The sequence below is a fragment of the Macaca nemestrina genome, chromosome 20 (assembly GCF_043159975.1).
Source record: "Macaca nemestrina isolate mMacNem1 chromosome 20, mMacNem.hap1, whole genome shotgun sequence".
Lineage (NCBI taxonomy): Eukaryota > Metazoa > Chordata > Mammalia > Primates > Cercopithecidae > Macaca > Macaca nemestrina.
Genome location: NC_092144.1, coordinates 66,826,696 through 66,851,106, shown reverse-complemented (window position 1 = coordinate 66,851,106; position 24,411 = coordinate 66,826,696). Strand labels below are relative to the sequence as shown.

Genomic DNA, 24,411 nt, shown 5'->3' with positions numbered 1-24,411 from the left:
TTTATTTTATTTTATATTTTTTGCTTTTAACGTCTTAAGATGCCCTTCCTCAGCCTTCTATCCCTTCTCTCTCTCTCTCTCTCTCTCTCTCTCTCTCTCTCTCGCCCTCCACCCCCGACCCCATCTTTTTGAGACAGGGTCTCACTCTGTCACCCAGGCTGGAGTGCAGTAGTGTGATCATAGCTCACAGCAGTCTTGAACTCCTGGGCTCAAGTGATGCTCTTGCCTCAGCCTCCTGTGTAGCTGGGACTGCAAGCATGTGCTACCACACCTGGCTAAGTTTTAATTTTTTGTAGAAAGGGGGTCTCACTATGTTGCCCAGGCTGATCTCAAACTCCTGGCCTCAACTGATCTTCCGGCTCAGTCTTTCAAAGTGCTGGATCACAGGCATGAGTCATTTCACCTGGCCTCACCCTACTCTCATAAACACATTTTCCTGGATAATCTTATATTTTACAGTCTTATTTTATATATTTATTTTGTTTGAACCTTCTGGACTTTTTTTGAATGGTATGAGGTAAGGATTTAACCTCCTTTTCCAAATGGATAGAAAATTGAATTACCCTGATCATTCAGAAAAACAAAAATAACTCTCGTTTATCCAAAAAATACTATAAGGAAAGGCCTCTTGTTAATATTATCTCATTTAATTCCAACAGCCCAAAGTGGAAGTATTATTATCCCCATTTTACAGAGAAGGGAACTGAGGCACGAAGGAGTTAAATGAGTTGTGTGAAGGACACACAGCAAGATTATGGAAGAGCTGAGATTGGGTTTGCCTAGGAGTTTTCAGATAGGTTATGTAATTGGGAGGGGAAACTTCCTTCATTTCTATGTTTAGGAGATGAGTTTCCTGCCATTCCAAAGATAGTTCAGAGTGTGCAGAGAAGAGAGATGAACTGTCAAGAATTAGACATTTCATCCAGTCCTCATCATTTCCTTTGATAACAAGATATTTGGTACAAGAGACCAGGGGAGCTGCCCCAGGTCACAGAGTCTTGAGAAGGTTAGGAACCAGGCACCCAGATGCAGATCTAACCATGTACTAGCTGTATAACCTTTGGAAGTGAATTAACTCGGTCTCCGTTTCCTTACCTGCAAAATGGGGACAATAATATTTTCTACTTCATAGGGTTATTGTGAACATCATATAAGTTAATACATATGCCTCCTAGTTTTGAGTGCTCAGTAAATGTCACTGGTTTGTCATTATAATTATTGAATAGCACGTCCTCAATATGGGAAAAATCTCCAGTTATGACCCTCATAGTCCAGATGAATTATGGTTATTTCAAAATGGACTCAAGTTTTTCCAAAATCTATTTGGAAAAAGAGGTTAAATCCTTACCCCAGAATTCTGAGGGAAGGATTTTTTTTTTTTTTTTTTTTGAGATGGAGTTTCACTCTTGTTGCCCAGGCTGGAGTGCAGTGGTATGATCTCGGCTCACTGCAACCTCTGTCTCCCGGGTTCAAGCGATTCTCCTGCCTCAGCCTCCTGAGTAGCTGGGATTACAGGCTTGTGCCACCATGCCTGGCTAATTTTTGCATTTTTAGTAGAGACAGGTTTTCTCCGTGTTGGTCAGGCTGGTCTTGAACTCCTGACCTCAGGTGATCCACCTGCCTCGGCCACCCAAAGTGTTGGGATGACAGGCATGAGCCATCGTGCCTCGCCCAAAGGAATGTTACTGAGTGACCCCTTAGAGGTGATTTCTTCCTGAAACAGAAGAAAACAATGAAGGGAGAGTCCTATAATCCTATTTTATGTCTTACTTTAATGTTTCTCAAACTTCAACTGCTCCAATATCCTTTTTCAATGTTTTCCCTGTTTCTGCAGCAACGAATAATATCTTCATGATTGCTTTCATTTCCACATAACATCCCCGCATTCCTATTTACTTAATATTTGTATTTAAAATGAATTTGTTTTCTAAAACCATTTAAGAAGTACCTGTAAATGGAAACTTTACAGCACTCCTATGAATGGAAAACCAGTTTCAAGTGCCATAACCTAAAAGGGAAATAAAATCATGATTAATAAATTATAGCTACATGCCACACCTAGGTGTGGTAGACTGAATTATTGGGTCCAATTCTTCATTATCCTCATGTAACATAACACATTCTCTGTCTTGCCATAGCCTCATGGCAAGTCAAGGGGTGGAGTACAGATGTGTTATGCCCATGGGCATTTTCCCTTTGTTGATTGTGCTTTGTGTACTTTCACTGTAGTAAATCGTAGCCGTGCGTATGACTGTGTGCTGAGTCTCTCTTCAGTCCTCCTCCCAGGAAAGCATCAAACCTGAGGGTGATCTTGGGGAACCCAACACAGGCCTCAAACCCTGGACCACAATTTTATCAGGAGGTGAGTGCTGCTGACACCTTTCTGGGGCTCCATGACTAGCCAGGAAAAGAAAAATTAATGCAGGGCTGAGAATTCATCCACTCATTCATTCACTCATTCAACTAATATTTGTTAAACAACTGCCATGTGAAGATGCTGCTCCGGGTAGCTAAGGCAACTGATGTCTGTGGCCTCATGGGGCTTACATTCTAATGATGAAAACAGACAATGTCAAGTAAACCAATAAGTGCAAAATGAAATATAGTTTGTGCTAAATTCTGTGAAGTACTAAATTCTGTGAAATAAATCACTGTGATAGTAACTTTGAAGCCAGTTTAGATGGGGATGGTCAGGGAAGGTCTTTTAGAAAAGGTAACATTTTGAGCTAAGAACCATATGGTGGAAAGGAGACAATTATAGTTGAATTCACACTAGAATGCACTCAGCACCACGGACAGAGCACACCAGCGGCAAAGGCCCTGAGGAACCAACAAGGAGGTGGTGTGGCCAGTGCGACCAGGAAAGCGAGAGTGTAATGGGATGTAAGATAGAGAGGCGCCCGGGCGCGGTGGCTCACGCCTGTAATCCCAGCACTTTGGGAGGCTGAGGCGGGCAGATCACGAGGTCAAGAGATCGAGACCATCCTGGCCAACATGGTGAAACCCCATCTCCACTAAAAATACAAAAATTAGCTGGGTGTGGTGGCGCGCACCTGTAGTCCCAGCTACTCAGGAGCCTGAGGAAGGAGAATCGCTTGAACCCGGCAGGTGGAGGTTGCACTGAGCCGAGATCACGCCATTGTACTCCAGCCTGGGTGACAGAGTGAGACTCCGTCTAAAAAAAAAAAAAAAAAAAAGAGAGAGAGAGAGAGAGAGGCATCCAGAGTCGTGAAAGCCACAGGAAGAGCTTTGAATTTTATTGTAGGTGTATTGGAAAGTAGTGGAAAGTACTGAGGAATGGTGTGATAGACTGTGTTTTACATTTTCCAGGGGTCACTGAAACTGCTGTGTGGGGAATGCACTAGAAGGGGCAATAAAGTAGGATGATCAATTAGGAGGCTCTTGCAGTAAACCAGGTGAGAAGCAACAGTGGCCTGGAGTAAGGCAGTGGCAGTGGGGATGGAGAGCAGTGGGTAGATTCAGGATTTGCTCTACAGGCAGAGCTGAGCGAACTCACTAATGGCTGGAGTGTGAGGTGTGAGGGAACAAGAGGAATCAAGGGAGACTTCCGGGCTTTGGGCCTGAGCAACTGAGTACCCTGAAGTGCACTAACTGGGATCAAGTTTATTTTGTGGGGAAAATCCAGAGTTCCCTTTTGGGCATGTTAACTGCTGGATGACTGCGTTTCTGAGGTCAGTTCCAGAAGAGCTTGGATTACCCGAATAGCCCCATTAGAGTCTCCAGGGGTGAGGGTTGCAGTGTGGGCTCAGGAATCAACTCAGAAGAGCGCCTACATCTAGCACAGGTGGTGGCGAAATGACACTTGTTCCTATCCATGTTGCAGAACCAGTCCAGCAGGGCTCTCCCTGATGCTGGAATAGTCCAGGCACACGCTACCCTGCGAGGCTGGGAGGCTGCCCGTGGTGCTGAACCATTCTGGCCTGAGCTATCCGGGGCTCTGATGGATATTAGCAGGGCTGTCCGTGGTGCTGAACCATTTTCAGCAGGGCTGTCCTGCCCGGCTCGGGCTGTCTGCGGTGCTGAACCATTCACATCACGAGTTGCCTTGGGGGCTGTCCGTGGTGCTGAATCTGTCTGGTATGAGCCGTCCGCAGTTCTAAATCATTCAAGCATTAGCGTTCGGTGGTGCTGACGCTGTACACAGACTAGCAGAAGTAAATTTTTTTCCCTCCTTTAAAGAACCCATCCGCCTGGGGAAAGCCCTGCTGTTGCCTGGAAACAAAGATCTCTGGGCTGTGGAGAGCATGGGATGAAAGCAGATGAGGGCAAGAACTGCAAAGTCATTTTTAAGTGACAGCTTTGGTTCTTAGGACAGCATGGCCTGACTACAACCTGATTGAAATTATTAACATGAAGTTTCCCAAACAGCTCTGAAGAGGGGGAAAGTACAGAAAGGAAATTCAAAGAAAGAGATGCCCAGGATTCAGGCTGTTGGTTATTCTGTGTTGGGAGAAGCAGTGGAGTGGGGAAGAGAGGACTATATAAGTATATGTGAGTTATTGGCAAAGCCCTATTTTTTATATTGCAAGCTGGGGTCAAAAGAGGGATGTTATTGTAGATTTACAGAAATGCAGCATGGTTACAGTTTCTCATGCTTCCAAATACAACCAATCACATACATTGTAAACTGTGACTGTTATTTTAGTGTCGCTTTAGCTGGTGAATAGACACACCCATCATCTTTTTGTCAGGGTTAGTCTTGAATTATGTGGGTTTTTAATTGTACACCCTCTGCAAGAATGAGTCCTTCACAAAATCAAACCTCTCTTGAACTGTTGAATGGATGAATAAGTATTCTTCCCAATGATCTGGTCACTAGAAAAGGCACAGTTTCCACACTCACTCAAGAGACAGACATTTATAAAGCACTCACTATGTGCTGGACATTGCAGGTGACACCCAGTATGCCTGAAGCATATCCTCTATGCCTAACAGGATGATATTCACAACTCTTCAAGGGCCAGAGAACTTTGGGGCTCTGACTTTGAGCTCTTTGTTTACCGAGAACCACTGTGATATGGCTCTTCACTATCTTTCTATTATATCCTCTAATGAAGTTGCTGCTCCAGTGAGTTTTGATATTTCAATTTCTCAAAATAAGCTGGAGTTCATTACGTCATGAATATTTCTTTTTGCTTACTGTCTGCCTTGCTTCTAAAATGGTACAGACCCATGATGGTAGGGGCTGTGTGTTTCTAATTTACCTCTGAGCCTCCAGAACCTGGAACATGTCTTGGCACATACCAGATGGCCTATGAATGTTTTGAAACAGCTGAATAAATGAAAGACGGTGTTTGTAAATGTAAACTATCTCAATGTTTTAATGCTGATAACTCATTAAAAGGAAAATGAGTGACCCAAACTGTGCTCATCCGTTGGCAGGATGCAGTCTATGATCTGCCTGGTTGAGACATCCAAGATCGTAGACCCCTGCTGAGCAAGACTCTGCCATAAGACCACTTCATGGGCCGGTGACCTGTTGTTCTATCCTCTAGTACATCTGCTGTGGCCCATAAGGCAGGGTTCTGTGGCACCAAGCAGGGATTCCTATCAGTAGGGACCATCCCACAAGGAGAGGAATCTATTTCATGCTTTTTGACAACTGCAGGGAATTAATCACACTATGTGGATGTATCTCGTTTATGTGACTGTCTCCAAATGGTGATCATTTGGGAGCCTTGGATCCCCTCGGGCAGGTCAGCTTGGAAATGGCATATCCAGGATTAAACCCAGAGCAGTATGTCCCCAAAGACCTTCTTGTTTCACTACTACTAAAAAATTTTCCATTTATTTAAGATGGGGATGCAGGGGGAAGAAGTATGATTGAAATGGGAAAACTCACCTTGTTATTTAAAACCTAGAAGGATACAATTACTTGGGGGTGTATAGGGTAAATCATACAAGGGCAGTGAGCTGCCAAGTCTGCTTAGAGAAACAGGTTCTCCTAGCCACTTCCAGCCCACAGGGCTTTTCTGCAGTCTCGCTAGAAAAATGATTCCAAAGACAGAATCGCTACACATCAAGTAACATTTATTGAGAGCTTAATGTGTCCTCACCAAGATCCTGTTGGTTGGGTGTTGTTATTACACTCATTTTAGAGAACAAAATAGATCGTTGTGGATGGATATGAAAAGGTCTCCAAGACACATCATTTCATGGGAGGATGCGGGGAGCAAGTTGCAAAACTACAGATGTAGTCTGACATGAATTACGTGAAAACCCAACAACACAAAAAACAATGTCGATATTTTCTGTGGGCACATAGATATGTGTAAAAAGTCTTCACAGGTTAAAAACACAAAAGGTATTTAAAAGAAAAAAATCACAAGATTACCACGTTTACCAAAATTACATTTGTTCTTTCATGATAAAAAAAAAAAGGGGTAATAATATTAAATGATTAAATGATTACCACATCCAGAAAGTTTGTGAAGTCTCTTCAAATCTCAGCATGGCAAAACTTAGAGATACATATATATATACACACACATTACACACACATATATCTATCTATCTATCTATCTATCTATCTATCTATCTATCTATCTATCTATATTGCTAAGGAGTCCGGCTTACAGGAAGTGCTCAATGTTTTATTATTTGGGGACCAGGACTAAACAGGGTGAATCTGGTATGTTTGGTCAACCTCAGGATGCAACCTAATTTTTCTTCCTGACTGTCATATGTCACGAATGTGATGATTTTCCTTTCAAATATATTGCTTATAAAACAAAGAAGTTAAGAACTTTGTAAAGAAAGAAGAAGAAAAGCCAAAGATATGAACAATTGTAAGACACATTTCAATGTGAGAGATATTAAAATGTAAATAACTAACAACTCAGCATCAATAAAATATGATTTACTGGCCAGGCGTGGTGGCTCACACCTGTAATCCCAACACTTTGGGAGGCCGAGGTGGGTGGATCAGCCAAGGTCAGAAGTTCAAGAACAGCCTGGCCAACATGGCAAAACCCTGTCTCTACTAAAAATACAAAAAACAAAGCCAGCATGGTGGTGGGCTACTGTAATCCCAGCTACTTGGGAGGCTGAGGCAGGAGAATCGCTTGAACCTGGGAGACAGAGGTTGCAGTGAGCCAAGACTGCACCACTGCACTCCAGCCTGGGCATCAAGAGCAAAACTCCATCTCAAAAAAAAAATAATAATAATTTACTTATCACAACCTATCCAATAACAATAGTGCATATCTCATAGTATGCAGATGATAGGCATTTGGCATTGTTATTATGGAATGGGTAAGAGTAACCAGGTTTATTCTATGTATAAGAAAAGTGAAGCTGAGGATCAATGCATACACACACACACCTCAAGATAATTCTATGCTCTCTCATCCTCTCAAATCCCTGCTCAGTCATGTGCACTGGCTTCAGCTGGCTTGCTGGAGGATGAGATGCCCAGGGAGGAGAGGGGAGTTATCTTGGACAAAGTTATTCTGGACCAGGCAGCCCACAGCTGACCACATTTGAACACATGAGGCCTGCTCAGGCCAGAACTATCCAATTTAACTTAGCCCAAATGGCCACATTCATAAGCTAATAACGCTTGTTATTTTAAGTCACTAAGTTTTGGAGTGGTTTGTTACACAGCAAAAGCTGACTGAAACATTTTATATACACAACTGATAATCAGCAGAGAGCACTACTACTGTTACACTTTATATACACAACTGATAATTAGCAGAGAGCACTACTACTTCTATATAGGTTGTTAATTTATTGAAATGTTTCTGTGAAAGTCGGCAAATAGCTGCTCACTGAAAGCCCCTGAAGCTCCCTCACTTAAAGAAAACACAAATAAGACACATATTGTTCTTTGTTTGTTTTGAGTTAATTCTGTAATTCAGAACTCCTACCATATTCAAATATTCAACTCATTTCTCACCCAGTTGAATCCTGATATATTTGGCCAGTCTTCTAAAGATGGACTCTTGGGTGTTGCCAATTCTTCTAAGGAAAGCATCAGTGAACACTTGGATGAAAGGAGAATGTCTTCCTTAGATACCCATGTAACTGTCTCTTTGCCAAGTGGGTCTCTGCTCAAATGTTACCTTCTTAGAGGGGCCCTCTCTGACCACTGAAGTTGAGGTGGCCTCCGCCTTCACTCTCCATTTCATCCCATTCTCTGCTCATACCCAGAAATTAGGAGTGGTGGTTCCATATGGCAAAAGACTTTGGTTTGTTTATTGCTGGGTTCCCAGACCCTGGAACAGTGCCTGGCACAGAGTAGGTGCTCAGATGTTTGTTGAATGAATGACTCCCTGCTCACCCCCAAAGTTTCTTATTTCTTGGGATTCCTACTTATCAGAGGGCACAGAAGTTCTGAGTATTTATATATTAGGTATTCACTCTCTTCCTTTTCTCACTTTCTTTTTCCTTAAAACAGCTACTCACCCACCACTAAGGGGGAGAGAAAAAAATAGCTCAGGCTCCTTCCTGACCCAAATTTCTCCTCCTCCTTTCCACATGCACCTGCTCACACCAACCTCTCTGTGCTACATTGGATCAACAATGAAAAATGCCAACTTCACACCTACCTCTTCCTTCCCTCCATTTCTTTCCACCTCTCAATCTCTCTGTAAAACAGGTGATCAGCTATAAATAAACATTTACATCCCTGTAGGCATCTCTTAAAAGAAACTTGCGCCCAAAAAGATCCCCTTATGAATTTTCATGCCTTGAAAAAGATTTACTGGGCAAATGAGTACATGTCACGAAGGAAATGGAAAACCTATTGAGCCTCATGGTGTGGTGCTGGGGAGGAAGGAGTAGATGGATGGATATAATTCCTAATATTTCTCCCTGGTCTTGGTAGACAAATAAGCATCAGGGAAACTTGTTCTGATAACAGACATGGAGCTTGGTCATACTTAAACCTTACATCAACCTTAGGAGGTGATAATAAAAGTATTATTGGCTGGGTGTGATGGCTAGCACCTGTTACCCCAATGCTTTGGGAGGCTGAGGTTGGATCATTGCTCGAGCCCAGCAGTTTGAGACCAGCCTGGGAAACATAGAGAGATCCCATCTCTACAAAAAAAAATTTTTGAAAAATAGCCAAATGTGGTGGCACACATCTGTAGTCCCACCTACTGAGGAGGCTGAGGTGGGAGGATCACTTGAGCCCAGGAGGTTGAGGTTGAGGCTGTAGCGAACCATGATCGTGCCATTGCACTCCAGCCTCAGGACAGAGCAGGATCCAGTCTCAAAAAATAAAATGAAAGTATTATTATACTGATAATGATAACAACACATAACAAAACTTCCCATGTGTAAGTACTGTTCTGTTTTTTTTGTTTGTTTGTTTGTTTTTGTTTTGAGACAGAGTCTCACTGTATTGCTCGGGCTGGAGTGCAGTGGCACGATCTCAGCTTACTGCAAACTTCATCTCCTGGGTTCAAGTGATTCTCACATCTCAGCCTCCCGAGTAGCTGGGACTACAGGTGTGCACCACCACACTGAGCTAATTCTTGTATTTTTAGTAGAGATGGGGTTTCACCATGTTGCCCAGGCTGGTCTTGAACTCCTGACATCAAGTGATCTGCCCACCTTGGCCTCCCAAAGTGCTGGGATTGCAGGCATTAGCCACCACATCTGGCCATTAGCCACCACATCCAGCTGTAAGCAGTGCTCTAAATGCATCATTGCGTTACTTCACTTCTTCTTGACAACACTATAAGGCGGATACTATCGCTATCCCCAGTCTACAGATGAGGAAACTGATGCACCAGAGAAACTAAGTCACTTTTCCAAAGTTCCTCAACAGAGAAGTGGCAAAACCAGCATCTGAATGCAGTAGTCCGTCTCCTGGAAATGGCAACATGATGTTGCTACTTAGACTTTATTGGTTGGAAGCTAGTCACATGGCCACACCTAGCTGCAAGGGAGACTGGGAAATGCAGCTAAAATGTAAGGGTTCTAGCACTATGGAAGAAGGAGGGACCAGATATTGGGGAAAAATGAACAGCCTCTACACACCCACCCTAGACCCTTGAAGATCTGAAAAATCAGAAGTTTGCAGTTATTCCTCAGGATGGGTCAGGGAGTAACTGAGATAAGTGTTCTTATACATTGGTGGTGGGAGTACCAACGGGAGTACCAACAAAGACATTGCTCTGGGAAGGTGCGTCAGTTAGCTATTGCTATACAACCAACCATGGCAACATTTAAAAGCTCAAAACAGAAACAACTATTATTTACTATAGTTCATGAAGTTATGAACCAGCTAGACAGTTCTGCTCATCTGTCTTTGGCTGATCTTGGCTGGACTTGCTCCCATATCTGTCCACAGCTTGGACTGTGAGTTGGGGGTTGTGCTGGCTGGCCTAGAATAACTTTGACCAGGATGACTTCCCCCATGGGCCTGTCATCCTCCAGCAAGCTAGCTCAAGCCAGTGCACATGGCTGAGCGGGGACGTGAGACGAAGAGAGCACGGAAGCATCTTGGGGTTGAGCCTCTGAATGGACACACCATCATCTGTTGGCAGGGTTGGTTTCCCGGAGGCCTCCCTCCTTGGCTTGTAGACGGTCGACCTTCTGTGCGTGTCTGAATCCTAATCTCCTTGTAATTACACCAGCAGATTGGATTAGGGCCGGCCCTAGTGACCTCATTTGACCTTGATCACCTGGGTAAAGGTCCCATCTCCCAATACAGTCACCGTATTGGGAAGTACTGGGGTTAGGACATCAGCCTATCAGTCTGGTGGGGAGCACAGTTCAGCCTGCAACGCTCACCAGCCCAGACCCCTTCAGAGCTGTGCTCTCCTATTGGAGACCTAAGATTGATAACAGTGGAGTTGGATGCTGTGTTGGATCATAAATCCCATTGGCTTTACTTTCTTTTTATTATTATTATTTTATTTTATTTTTCTATAAGTTACTGGGGTACAGGTGGTATTTGGTTACATGAGTAAGTTCTTTAGTGGTGATTTGTGAGATTCTGGTGCACCCATCACACTGCACCATATATGTTGTCTTTTATCCCTCGCCTCCCCCTCCCATGCTTCCCCCCAAGTCCCCAAAGTTCAGTGTATCACGGATTTACCTTCAAAACCTACCCAGAATCCATTACCTTCTCACCACCTCTGCCTGGTCCCAGCCACTCTCACCCCTCGCTGGGACAATTGCAGGGGTCTCCCCACTTCGCCCTTGCTCCATTCTCCCTGCCCCCAGCCCGTTCCCCACACAGAAGCCCTTCATGTCCCTCCTCTGCCCATAACCCTCCATGGCTCCCACCTCACCCAGTCAAGCTGCAGTCTTCACCCTGCTGGCCAGCGCCCCACATGATCCGGCCCCTGTCTGCTCTCTGTCCTCTTGTCACTCTGCCTCAGGTGTGGGCGAAACCCCAGGCCTCTGCCCTGGCTCTTCCTTCTTCCTGAAACACTTTCCCCCATATCCCTACCCACCTTGTCCTGCCTCTGAGTTTCTGCTTTCCTGTCTCCTCCTCAGGGTGCCTTCCCCCTCCACCTTCTTAAATCTGGAACCTGCCCCGACCCTCCGCATAGTACTCTCCTCTTTCTGAGATATTTTCTCCACGGCTTTAAAAAAATTGTCACTTCCCAGAAGAACATCAACCCCACAAAGGCAGGGGTTTTGTAAGTCTTCTTCACAGCTGTTTCTCCAGCCCTTAGAACTTTATCTGGTTCAAACAGGCACAGTCTGTATGTCTTCTGATATAATTTATTCCAACACAGTCTGTATGCCTTTGAATATAACTTAGCCATGGAGGGTTATGGTCAGAGGAGGGACATGAAGGGCTTCTGCGTGGCAAACAGGCTCGGGGCATGGAGGATGGAGCAAGGGTGAGGCGGGGAGACCTCCTGCAATCATCCCAGCAAGGGGTGAGCATCACCAGGACCAGGCAGGGGTGGCAATTTATTCTGTTACTGTCATGGCTCAGATTTGCCACCCCAAACAGCTGGGAATTTAACCTTTTATTCCTGTACCTGATATCTACATGTGCTGGTACCACCCTGGGCTTTGGGTAGCAGGGAGGGTCAGCCTCTCCTCAAATTCTGTGTTTTCTTTTTGGGCTGCTGTAACAATACCACAGACTGAGTGGCTTATACACAACATTCATTCATTGCTTACGGTTCTGGAGCCTGGGAAGGCCGAGGTTAAGGTGCCAGCAGATTCAGTGTGTGGTGAAGGCCCATTCCCAGTTCATAGATGGAGCCCTCTTGCTGTGCCCACACATGGAGGAAGGAGTGAGGGAGCTCTCTGGGGTCCCTTTCATAAGGGCACCAATCCTATTCATGAGGCCCCACCCTCATGACCTCATCACCTCCCAAAGGCCCTATCTCCTAACACCATCACCTTGGGGGTTAGGGTTTCAACATGTAAATTTTGGGGAGACACACAAATTCAGACCATTGCACCTTTCTTCCAGGGTGTGGAGTTGGTCCTGGGAATTGGCTGACCACCTACCAGAGACTGCACTTCCCATGACCCTTCACGTGCAGGAGAGTGCAAGGAACACTGCTCACCAGTGGAAGGAGAGGAGAGCTATGTGTCCAGAAATGGCTTGGCCCTCCCCGGTCTGCTGCCCAGATGTCTACTTGAGAAATTATGGGCTCAAGATGGTGGAGGGAGCTTGGATCCCTGAGTCACCCCATGGAGTAGATCCTCCTGCTGAGGGACAGCAGCAGAATCAGACTGATGCATGAGGAATACTTTCCAGCATGGGATGTCTCCTGGTCTCTGGGGCTTGTTGATGCATCCAATCCATGCCAACCAGCACGAGGTCTGCGACCTCACCCAGAGCTTTACCCCTGTGCATAAGATGCTAGGACCATCCCCAGGTACCAAGTGAGCTCAGCGAGCACCAGCTCATAAGTGGTGGAACTAGCAGCTGGTCCCCGGATTCCCTGACCCCAGACCCCACCTGATCACTTGGTGGTCCTACACAGGCTGCAAGCCAGGAGTCAAATCTCCTTCTTCCCCAGGGGTATTTTGTGTGGCCTGTCCAGTCCAGGCCCAAATCGCGTATCTTTTTTGTTTGTTTGTTTTGAGACAGCCTCTCACTCTCCTACCCTGACTGGAGTGCAGTGGTACAATCATGGCACACTGCAGCCTCCAACTTCTGGTCTCAAGTAATCCTCCCACCTTGGCCTCCAGAGTGGCTGGGAGGACAGGCACACATCACCATGCCTGACCCCAAAACAGAGTTTCTTAATAAATATGTAAATTTGTTGCCATTTAGAAATCAGAAACATTGCACATAAAAGTCTGGCTTTTCAGCCCCATGATCTCGAATAAATTATTACTGTTCTGAGCCTGTTTCCTCAATCAAAAGAGAGAATAGTATTACCCTATACTAATAATGTAAACCCTGTTAATGTATGTAGCTCATATATACATATTTAAGACTATATTACAATATAAACTTTCTATTAATAAATAATAGTATTTATAATAAAATATTATTAGGGCCGTAAGGTGTGTGTTGGATAGTGCACCTGCTTGACTCAAATAACTCATGTTCATGGCCCTACACCTGGCCTGTCAGGGGTCATAGAATAGTCTGTGATCTCGGAGAGGATCCCTCGTTCATCTCATGTAATTCGGAAACTGCCACCGCACTAGGATTCTGAAGGAAGAGCTTCCTTCTCTCCCCCATATCTGAGGCTGTGAGCTGAGGCCCAGCCTCTCAGTTGGACCATTCTCAGGCCAGGAATCTGCAGCTGCCAGGGGTGTCCACCAGGAGGCCCCTTCGTCATGCTCTGGGGCAGGCGCACTGGGTTCCCCGGTTCTGATTGGGATTCCAGGCGGGGAGGAGCAGAAGAGCCTTCCCTCTGCAGCCTGGGTCTTCAGAGGCTGCCCCTCAGTCAAGGCCTGGGTCAGGAGCCTTCTCCAGCTTCCCAGGCTAAGGCCGAATGCAGGGGATTATCTCTGGCTGGGGCAAAGGTGTATGAACCCTGCCTTTTATTTTTAGATGCTTTGATATTTTGGAGGTTTGCCGACCTTGGAGGGACTGTCCCTCCCAGATCTGGGTGATTCCTAGAGACAGCAAACAGCCCCGCTGACAGCGTACCTTTCACAAGCAAATCACCCAATCCAGAGCCCACACCCAGCAACTCCCCCACTGGGCTCCCACACTCAGGGGCTCTGTGCACCTGTCCTCAACACCCAGCGCTGAGAACCAGACAGCCAGGGCAGCCCCTGTGCCCCAGAACCGCTAAATTACTCAGAAAAGCCAATCCCGCTCCTTGCTAGGGAAGCCACAGAGAAGCTCCTGCCCCCGTCTTCCCCCAGCCCCTCTGCCTCCTGATCTGCCCTGGGCTTCCCTGTGGGGCCTGGCACCGCCCTCTCCTCCCAGGAACTGTAGCAACTGTCTTTTCACTCCCTGGTATCTCCTGACCTATGGGCCTCACCTCCCTGGAATAAGAATAAAACCCACATTTTAAATCAGACAGGGGCTGTGGACAAAAGGCTGAGGGATCCAAGTCAGATCCAGGTCTCCAGGGACTACATTAGGCCCAGAGTGGAATGGGCTGCTGCCTCAGAAAACTCACTTGCTTATTCATGATTCAGCCAGGAAGCATTTATTGAGCACCTACCATTAACTCTTTCATTCGACACACATTTACTGAGCACCCACTATGTGTCTGTGCTGTAGCAAGTTTGGGGGAAACAACAGTGGGCAGGACCAGTAACATCCAGATCTCTACCTGAATGCCGTGTGGAGACGGATGGCAAAGAAAGAAAACAGGTATCGATACAGGCTGCAGTGCGCGCGACGGGGAATACGAAGCAGGGGAAGAAGGGTCATCAGGGAGGGCCTCCCTATCAGTTAGGGTTCTGCAGAGACGCATTAGTGATACAACTTAATATATTTACATATGTCCTATCATATAGATTGCCTTATTTAGATCATATATATCCCATATAGATATATCATATATATGCTATTACATATATATTTATTATATCATTATATATCCTATATAGCTTTTTTTTTTAGACAGAGTCTCACTCTGTCGGCTAGGTTGGAGTGCAGTGGCATGATCTTGGCTCACCTCCGTCTCCCAGGTTCAAGTGATTCTCCTGCCTCAGTTTCCCAAGTAGCTGAGAGTACAGACACATGCCACCACGCCCGGCTAATTTTGTATTTTTAGTAGAGACGGGGTTTCACCATGTTGGCCAGGCTGGTCTCAAACTCCTGACCTCAGGCCTGTCTCGGCCTCCCAAAGTGTTGGGATTACAGGCGTGAGCCACCTTGCCTGACCTTTTTTTTTTTTTTTTTTGAGAGAGAGAGAGAGAGAGTGAGAGAGAGAGTCTTCCCTTGTCACCCAGGCTGGAGTCCAATGGCACGATCACACCTCACTGCGACCTCTAATTCCTGGACTCAGGCAGTCCTCCCACCTCCGTCTCCTGAGTAGCTGGGACTATAGGCACACGCCACCACACCTGGTTAATTTTTCTAATGTTTTTGTAGAGATGAGGTCTTGCTATGTTGCCCAGGCTGGCCTCAAACTCCTGGTCTCAAATAATCATCCCACCTTGGCCTCCCAAAGTGCTGGGATTACAGGTGTGGGCCACCATGCCCTACCTGTATATCTTATACATATCCTTTTATATACCTCATATTTCTTATTATACATATGGCATATGTATACTTTTATATATAAATAGATTTAATTTAAATAACTGGCTCATGCTACTGTGGGAGCTGGCAAGTCCCAAATCCATAAGGCAGGCTGGTAGGCTAGAAACTCAGGCCAGAGTTGGCACTGTAACCCTGAGGCAGAGTTTCTTCCTCTCCAAGAAACTGGTTTTGCTCTTAAGACCTTCAACTGATTAGATGAGGCCCACCCACATTACAGATAATGAATCGTTTACTTAAAGTCAGCTGACGTGGGCGGCATCCACGTCTATAAAGTGTCTTCTCAGCACCACCAGGACTCACTGTGTGATGGGACTGCTGGGCACTGGAGCCCAGCCAGGCCAACACGTGAAACTGAGCATCACAGACCTGAGGAAGCTCAGTGTGGGTGCCGGGCCAGGACGGGAGAGGCCCCTTTGGTGGGAGTTGGCTGGGTCAGCGGTGGGACTGGACAAAAGCACAGGGTGGCTGGAGCAGAGTGAGGAGGGGAGCAGGACGGGAGGTGGGAGAGGCTGCATCACACAGGGGTTTGTGAGGAGTCTGGCATTTACTCTGAGTGAGTAAAGGGGTCATTCAGACCCCACCCAGCACCCACAACCTCAAGGCCAGGCTTGGGTCAGGCCCGGGGACACAGAGACACAGGGCCCCGTGAGGGTGAACCCAAAGGCCAGCACATAACCCCAAATAGTGCCTTGGACAGATGTATGGGATAGGAGACTTGTTAAAAAGTAGGTTCCTGACCTGCTTGATTCCTGCCGAATCCACATTTTCAGGAGGGTAAATATAATTTGGCTTCAGTAAGTACCCAACTGAGGAACTGGGGGGTGGAATGGTGCCGTGGACTGCAGTCCAGCTTCTGGAGTCAGACTGGGTTTTAATCCAGGAGCTGTGTGAACTTGGGCATCTGGCTGAACCTCTGCGAGCCTGTTTCCTCATCTGTAGAGTGGGGGTGATAAGAGCACCCCCTCAGAGGTGGACAAGTGACTCCATCAATGTGGTCGCTATTCCAGCCCCCTCGGGGTTCCTCTTGGGGAAACGTGGAGCCCTGAGTGGGGAACTTGCCCGGGAGGCAGGAGACCAGGGATGTGAAACCCACCTGGTACCACAACATCCCCCCGAGAGGAGTCTCAATGCCCTCCACATCAGCTTGGGTTGCAGGGAAAAGAAATAGGAGGGACCTCCGAGGAGGCCCGGGAGGTTCTCTGGATCGGTGAAGGGGGATGGTGGTGGTGCGGCCTCGATCCCATCTCTGCTTCACACACTGGGGAGTCCAGGAAACCAAGGCCAGGAGTCAAGCCCTGGGAAATTCAGTATGTCCATCTCTAGAAGTAGTCCAGTGTAGGCAAGGAGCACGGACCTCAGAGTCCAGGTGGACCCCAGCTCACACCCTGGCCCCTCCACTTCCATGCTGTGTGCCCTCAGGAAGCTCGCCTTGCCTCACTGAACCTCAGATTCCTTATCTGTACGATATGTACATGAATCCCTACCTCAAGGATCTTGTGAGAGTTAAATGAGCCATTTCATCTCTCCAAAGGGCCTTAGAAGGTCTTCTCCTTCCATTTTGCCACTAAAGGGTAGTGAGATCTTGTGTACATATTAGCTAATAGTTGTGGACCATTGTAACACCCCATTCTCCGCAGTGCATACATATTCTCATTTATTCCCACAACAGATGCAACTAAAACAATGTCTGATCAAGTTCTCATTTATTCCCACAACAGATGCAACTAAAACAATGTCTGATCAAGACTTGCTGCTGGAAACCACCACAATCCCACGCGGGAAGCCAGCCTGAGGATGATGCTAACTCATGAAGGGAGAGCCAGAGAATCACAGAGAACCAGAGCTATGGCTCCAATGAGGACAGCCTGGATCAAACCCACCCTGAGGCCCACTTGACGGCCAGAATTTGAAAAATGGTCCACCTTGGCCGGGCACAGTGGCTCACGCCTGTAATCCCAGCACTTTGGGAGGCCGAGGCAGGTGGATCACAAGGTCAGGAGATCAAGACCATCCTGGCTAACTCGGTGAAACCCCATCTCTACTAAAAATACACAAAATTAGCCAGGTGTGGTGGCAGGCACCTGTAGTCCCAGATACTCGGGAGGTTTAGGCAGGAGAATGGCATGAACCCAGGAGGCAGAGCTTGCAGGGAGCTGTGATCACACCACTGCACTCCAGCCTGGGCAACAGAGCGAGACTCCATTTCAAAAAAAAAAAAAAAAAGAAAGAAAAATGATCCACCTTTTTTATACATGTCAGAGTGGCGGTTTTTCTTACTTGCAGAATGTGCTTGCTGATATAATTTTTTTCTGTATTATTTCTTCGTGTACACCAGTGTCAAGGAGTGTGGAACAACTGGAAATGCCAGGACATTAGCAACCAGTAGTATCAAATTGTAAAATAAAAAGGATGGCCTAAAAGGCCCCAGAGAAAGTACACTTTGGGGAACACTCATGTGTAAACAGAGCTTCAATCGGCCTTAGGAAACTCACTTGAAGCTACTGATATGGTCTGTTGGTGCCTCCCCATATTCACATGTTGGAAACATGATCCCCAGTGTAACAGTATGAAGAGGGAGGACCTTTGGGAGGTCATGAGGTCAGGCCCCTTGTGACTGGGATTAGCACCCTTATAAGGGGCCTGAGGAAGTCTGCTGTTTTCAACCAAGTGAAGACACACATCAAAGCACTACCTATGAAGAACATATCCCATCAGACACCAAATCTGCCAGAGCCTTGATCTTGGACTTCCCAGCATCCAGAACCATGAGTGACAAATTTCTATTGTTTCTAAATTACCCAGTCTAAGGTCTTTTGTTACAGTAGCAGGAAGGGACTTAAGACAGTTGCCTTCCCATTTAGCTGCAAAAATCACTATAAAAATAGTCTCTGCTTAGATATATATACTTATTGAATCCATGCATATTTAATCCTGAATATCAAACCTGCTGCTGTTTCTTTTCCCTCTTGCCCCTCCCACAATCACTGAAGCCGATTTTGACCAGACAACTGGCCAAAACAGAAGACTGTTTAAAATGACACAGTCTCCCTTAATTAGAAGTTTTATTTTTAAAAAATGTAACAGCACACTCTAAGAAACTTTGGCATTCAAAGCAGTAGTTACTGTTATTTGCTAACTCTGAAAAAAAAAATTTTTTTTTCCCCTCACAAACAATCGGCAAACTCCTGCCTACTTCCTAGCTTGGTGGCTTCCAGCGCGCACTGCAGGGAAATGGTGGGTGGAGGGATAGGAAAGCCCTCATGCTCCTAACCCACCGAGACAATGCAGATGGTGACAAGCTGCATCTGGACTCCAGGGTGTCTCTGACAAAGGGGGAGATGCCTCCTCCCTCCCCTCCACCAGCTCCACTTTCCCATTGAAGAAACAGAGATGTGGAGGCAGGCGTGACCTGTCCAAGCTCGTAGGACAGTTACTCAGAGAGCTAGTCTGGAACCCTGATGTCTGTTACCAGCGGCCATGGCTCAGTTACAGTGAACCCTGAAATGTCCCCAGATACGTCCGACACCGAGGGGCTTGCTTTCTGAGGCTCAGTAAGGAGGGGGCATGTGTGATCAGCCAGCCCTTCCACAACCCCACATTCCTGAGGTCCCCTGACCCCGAGTCCCCACCCCAGGGGAGAACTTCTCACAGCACTGCTGGCAAAGCGCGCATCCCTCTGACGTCCGTCCTGAGCACCGCCAGGGAGAGCCCTGCACGGCGGCGCTCAGGTGTGAATCCGCAGGTGGCGCGTCAGGTTCGTGTTCCGGCTGAAGGTTTTTCCACACTCGCCGCATCGGTAGGGCTTCTCGCCCGTGTGGATCCGCTGGTGCACAGTGAGGGAGGAGTTCTTGATGAAGGACTTCCCGCACTGGCCGCACCTGTACGGCTTCTCGCCGGTGTGGATACGCTGGTGCTCGATGAGGTAGGCGCTCTGGCTGAAGGCCTTGCCGCACTCGCCGCACACGTAGGGCTTCTCCCCGGTGTGCACGATCTGGTGCACGATGAGGGACGAGCGCCCCGTGAAGTGCTTCTTGCAGATGTAGCACTCGTAGGGCTTCTCCCCGGTGTGGATGCGCTGGTGCTGCGTGAGTGAGGAGTTCTTGCTGAAGGCCTTGCCGCACTCGCTGCACTCGAACGGCTTCACCCCGATGTGGAAGCGCTGGTGCTGGATGAGGTAGGAGCTCTGGCTGAAGGCCTTGCCGCACTCGCCGCACACGTAGGGCTTCTCGCCGGTGTGGTTCCTCTGGTGCAGGGTGAGCGAGGAGCTCTTGTTGAAGGCCTTGCCGCACTCCTTGCAGGCGTACGGCTTCTCCCCGGTGTGCGTGCGCTGGTGCTCGGTCAGGTGCATGTTCTGGCTGAAGGCTCGCCCGCACTCGGGGCACACGTACGGCTTCTCCCCGGTGTGCGTGCGCTGGTGCACGATGAGGTGCATGTTCTGGCTGAAGGCCTTGCCGCAGTCCCCGCACGCGTAGGGCTTCTCCCCCGTGTGGATCCGCTCGTGCTGGGTGAGAGAGGACGTCTTCCGGAAGGCCTTCCCACACACGTCGCACACATACGGCTTCTCGCCCGTGTGCGTGCGCTGGTGCACGGTGAGGTTCATGCGCTGGCTGAAGGCCTTGCCGCAGTCCCCGCAGGCATAGGGCTTCTCGCCCGTGTGCACCCGCTGGTGGATGGTGAGGGACGAGCGCTCGATGAAGTGCTTCCCACAGGTGTCGCACTCAAACGGCTTTTCTCCCGTGTGGATCCTTTGGTGCTTTATCAGGGACGAGCTTCGGCTAAAGGCCTTGCCACACTCGCTGCAGTCATAGGTTTTCTTCTCCACGCAGGGCGTGGGGGGCTTACTGAGGTCCGAAATACTGGAGAAGTTCTTGTCACGCCTTATGGGTGGACAGGCCCCCTTTTCTGTGGGGTCGTCCAGCCGTGGTGGAACCAGGACACAGCTTTGGTTGGTAAATGCCTTCAGTTCATGACATCGGGGTACTGAGCCCCCCAAGAGTTTGTTCCCCTGGGGAATTCCCAGTGGCTCGCACTGGGCACCCGCATCTCCCCGCCGCCTCTCTGGCCAGCTGCCTGGTTCCCACACTCCTTCTGAGCCAGGACCCCTGGCACTGTTCCTCGTCGGTCCTCCTGTGGCCACCCCAACAACAGAGGGTTTGTCTTCCGAAATGTCCTTCTTTGGATCCAACTCTTTCATTTCAGGTCTAGTCTCCCAGTCTGAAAACAAAACAAAACAAAAACAAAAACAGAAGATGCAAATATATGTAGTTAAAGACGCTGGGAGTGAGGAATCTCCACAGCGGGAAGGAGCAAATGAAATCGACCCCAGTAAGGCCCAAGGCACAGAGCAAGTTAGCAACGAAGAACGTTGGATCAGAGAGGGAGGGAAGCGGGAGGCATGGAACTGAGGCCAATGTGGTTTATGAGGCAGAGTCAACACAGGAGGTGAGCAGGGAGAGCAAATGTCCCTTCAGAAGAGGGATGACAGCGGCACCAGGAGCTCGGAAAGGGCACGGCTGGAGAGCAACTGTAGCAGTGAGCTGGGCTAGCAGGGAGCCAAGGGCGGGCTCTGCAAACCTGAGTAGGAATGATTGCAGCCAGCTACTGACTTGCAGGGCCTCCTCACCTCCCCACAGACCCACAACCAGTCATGCTCCTCAGCAACAGTTTTTATCAGAAATAATAAGATGGCCAGGCACAGTGGCTCATGCCTGTAACCCCAACACTTTGGGAGGCCGAGGCAAGGATTGCTTGAGACCAGCCTGGACAACAAAGTGAGACTCCCTCCCCGGCGGCCCCCCCGCCTCTACTAAATTTTTTTTTTTAATTAGTCGGGCATGGTGGCACATGCCTGTTGTCCCAGCTACTTGTGAGGCTGAGGTGGGAGGATCACTTGAGCCCAGGAATTCGAGGTTGCAGTGAGCTATGATCACGTCACTGCACTCTAGCATGGGTGACAGGATGAGACCCTCTTAAAAAATAAACAAATAAATTTTGAAAAAATAAAAATAAAGAAATAATAAATAACTAGCATTTATATGGCATGTGTTGGTTATTCTCTACTCCTTCGACCCACTTTCTATTCTCCACCCTTCTCTGACCTGCCCTGTACTCAGGATGCTGACTTTACCCACTGGTTTCCTGTGCGTCTGGCCGAAGGCAGGAAACTGGAAGTGAAATGAGAGAAAAATCGGGCATTTCTCCTGCCCCTTGGCCACTTCTCTGGTGTAACTGCCCCCGGGTTGCTGGCTGCGAGATCCCCTCCCCCCTGGCTGGGGCTCTGGCTCCTGCTAGCTCATCATGCACCTGCCCTGGCTGGCCCCAGACCTCCCGCACCCCAGCCCTCTTGTCAGCCTCAGCACTAAGAGTGTTCGTACACACAGGACTGCTCACTTGAGCCCGTAATAACCACATGACCTGGGGTCTCACAATTGCTTCTGTTGCTCCGTCACACCCCTCTTTGCTGCCTGGTTCTTGGGTGGCAGGCATTCCGTGGAGCTTGGGTTCAGACCCTCTTCTCTGCTCATCCACCCTGCCCTGGCTAACTACCTCCATACCCACAGCTTCAATCACCTTCCATGTGTATCCTGTTCATTTCTAAACCTCGATTTCTAGCCTAGGTGGCTCTCGGGAGTCTAGACTCTGCATCAGGGGACTCATTCCCAACATTTAAAAGTTGCTGTCCATGTAGCTGCCAGCTACATGAACACACACGTGAACACACAGCCACATGGAGCCTCATTCTTATGGGTGACAAGATGTTGCGTGGGGCAGCAGCTGTCCCCCTACCCTATATAAATGATCCACCTGGTAGTTCCTGAGGCCACCTGAGTTTGAGACCCCTCTCCTGAATCACACCAGACCTGCAAAGCCACACGAAGTGAGTCTGGATCTAAATGTTATCCACAGGCTGATGCTGCTCAAACATGCACCTCCAGCCCAGACCTGCTTTCTGGGCTATGTCCAAACTGTTCAAAAAAGCCCAGCATCTCAACTGGATAGCCCAAGTCTAATACATCCGATACAAAACTTGGGATTTCAGACTTTCCCCACGAAAAACATTTCTTTAAAAAAGCAAAGCCCATCAAAGAGACTTAGTAAAATAAATGAGACATGGAAGGATGAATGCTATGTGATTCCACTCATCTGAGGTACCTGGAGGTCGGATTCCCAGAGACAGACGGCAGAACAGAGGATGCCGGGGGCTGAGGAGTGGGTGGGAGTTGGTGTTTAGGGGATAGGGTTTCATTTGCGGGAGATGAAAAGAGTTCTGGGGATGGATGGCGGTGATGGCTGCACATCATCATCAATGTCCTTAAGGCCACTGAACTGTACTCCTAAAAGTGGTTAAAATGGTAGATTTTATGTTCTATATATATTTTTCACAGTTTTAAATATAAAATTTAAAAAATTGTTTTAGAGAGACTTAGCAGACACCCTGACTTGCCCTTTCCCTCCCACCGTCCTGACCGTTGGCAAGCGTCGCTGTGCACAAACAGCCTGAATCAGACCAAATCTCCCGGTCCCCGCTGACAAAAGAGCTGGCTGGCCACTGTGGGCCCTTGCCAGAAATGCAACAGCAGCTCCTCTCTGTCCTCCCCACCCCATTCTCACCCCTGCAATGCGTCCTCCACTCCTCCGGGAGTGTGGTCTTCTGAGGAGTCAGATCAAGCCCTCCCGTGGCCTCCCTACTGTACTGAGAATGATGCCAGCACCTTCGGCAGCCTCAGGGCTCTCAGCACCCAGCTGGCCTGCTTGAGTCGTCCCCTGGCCACCTTCCCTCCCAAATTCTCATCACCATGCTCTCCCTCTTGTCCGTGTGTTCTTCCTGCCTCCAGGCCTCTGTACCCACTGTCCTGTGGACCTGCCGTGGACGTCCTTATCCTTCAGGCCTGTTTCCCCACAATCCCACGGGAGCCTTCCCAATCTACCCTATGGAAGGAAGGAAGGAAGGTCCTCCTGCCCACTTCTTTATGAACACTCAGTGACCTGTGGCAATTCTTCTCTGCCTATCCCTTGATCTGTTTATTATCAGCCCCCAGCAGGAGTCAGCTCCACTAGAGGCAAGGGCCTTGCTCACCCCCCAGCTCCTCACACAGCCTGCACACGGAAGGCACCAGATAAGCGAGTATGGAGCACTGGCAACACGCCTGGCACAGTGCTAAGCAATTTGCATGGATCTCTGGAGACCCTCACAATCATACTTGAGTTACGTACAGTAGTAGACAGTTATGACCATCCCCATTTTGCTGACGGGGAAACGGAGATTCCAAGAATGGAGTCAGAGATGTACTCAAGGGCACACAATACACCTGAGGCACAGCGGGATTCAAGCCCTAGCAGTGTGGCCCCGGAGCTGTGGCTCCTGAGGAGTGGCTATATTACCATGCATCACTTTTCCCATCTCAGACGAAAAGAGCTGAGAAATACTTAATGCAGGTGAACGATTGTGGTTTAGAGACCCTCGTCAGGGTGTGGCACAATGCCCAGATGTTGGCACAGATGGTAGTGTGGGATGTAGACTCGGCGGAAAGAAGACTGTCTCCAGGGGTGATGGTGAATTTGGTCTGGGGCCAGTGGAGTCTGAGATGCTCTGGAATATGAGCTGGCAGCGATTGGAGAGGACCAGGAGTCTTGGTTGTGAATACAGCTGGAAGTCTCCTGGAGTGAACATGACCTCGAGAAATCAGGAGAGCTGGGGGAAGAATACCAGCAGAGGGACAGGGGGAAGGAAGCCACTTCCCTTTCACAAGTTAAAACCCTGCAGTAGA

The 24,411-nt window shown here is 48.1% G+C and overlaps 2 protein-coding genes across 7 annotated transcripts in view; both read right to left on the bottom strand.

Annotated features, from left to right (window-relative positions):
• The window catches only part of LOC105488122 (small integral membrane protein 17), a 59,972-nt gene that overhangs the window by 21,400 nt on the left and 14,161 nt on the right, over nt 1-24,411 (bottom strand). For both annotated transcript variants that reach the window (XM_071088008.1, XM_071088009.1), the window contains exon 2: nt 1,949-2,008. The gene's annotated coding sequence lies outside the window, so the exon portion shown is untranslated. The remainder of the gene's footprint in view (nt 1-1,948; nt 2,009-24,411) is intronic.
• Nucleotides 19,236-24,411, bottom strand: part of LOC105488121 (zinc finger protein 71) — a 42,437-nt gene continuing 37,261 nt past the window's right edge. For 3 of the 5 annotated variants that reach the window (XM_071088002.1, XM_011751899.2, XM_024794779.2), the window contains one exon: nt 19,236-20,857. In XM_071088002.1, the coding sequence (XP_070944103.1) occupies nt 19,368-20,837 (1,470 nt within the window). In that variant the 5' untranslated portion in view covers nt 20,838-20,857 and the 3' untranslated portion in view covers nt 19,236-19,367. Of the gene's footprint in view, nt 20,858-22,795; nt 22,978-24,411 lie in introns of all 5 variants that reach the window. The other 2 variants (XM_071088001.1, XM_011751898.2) reach the window with 1 other exon arrangement.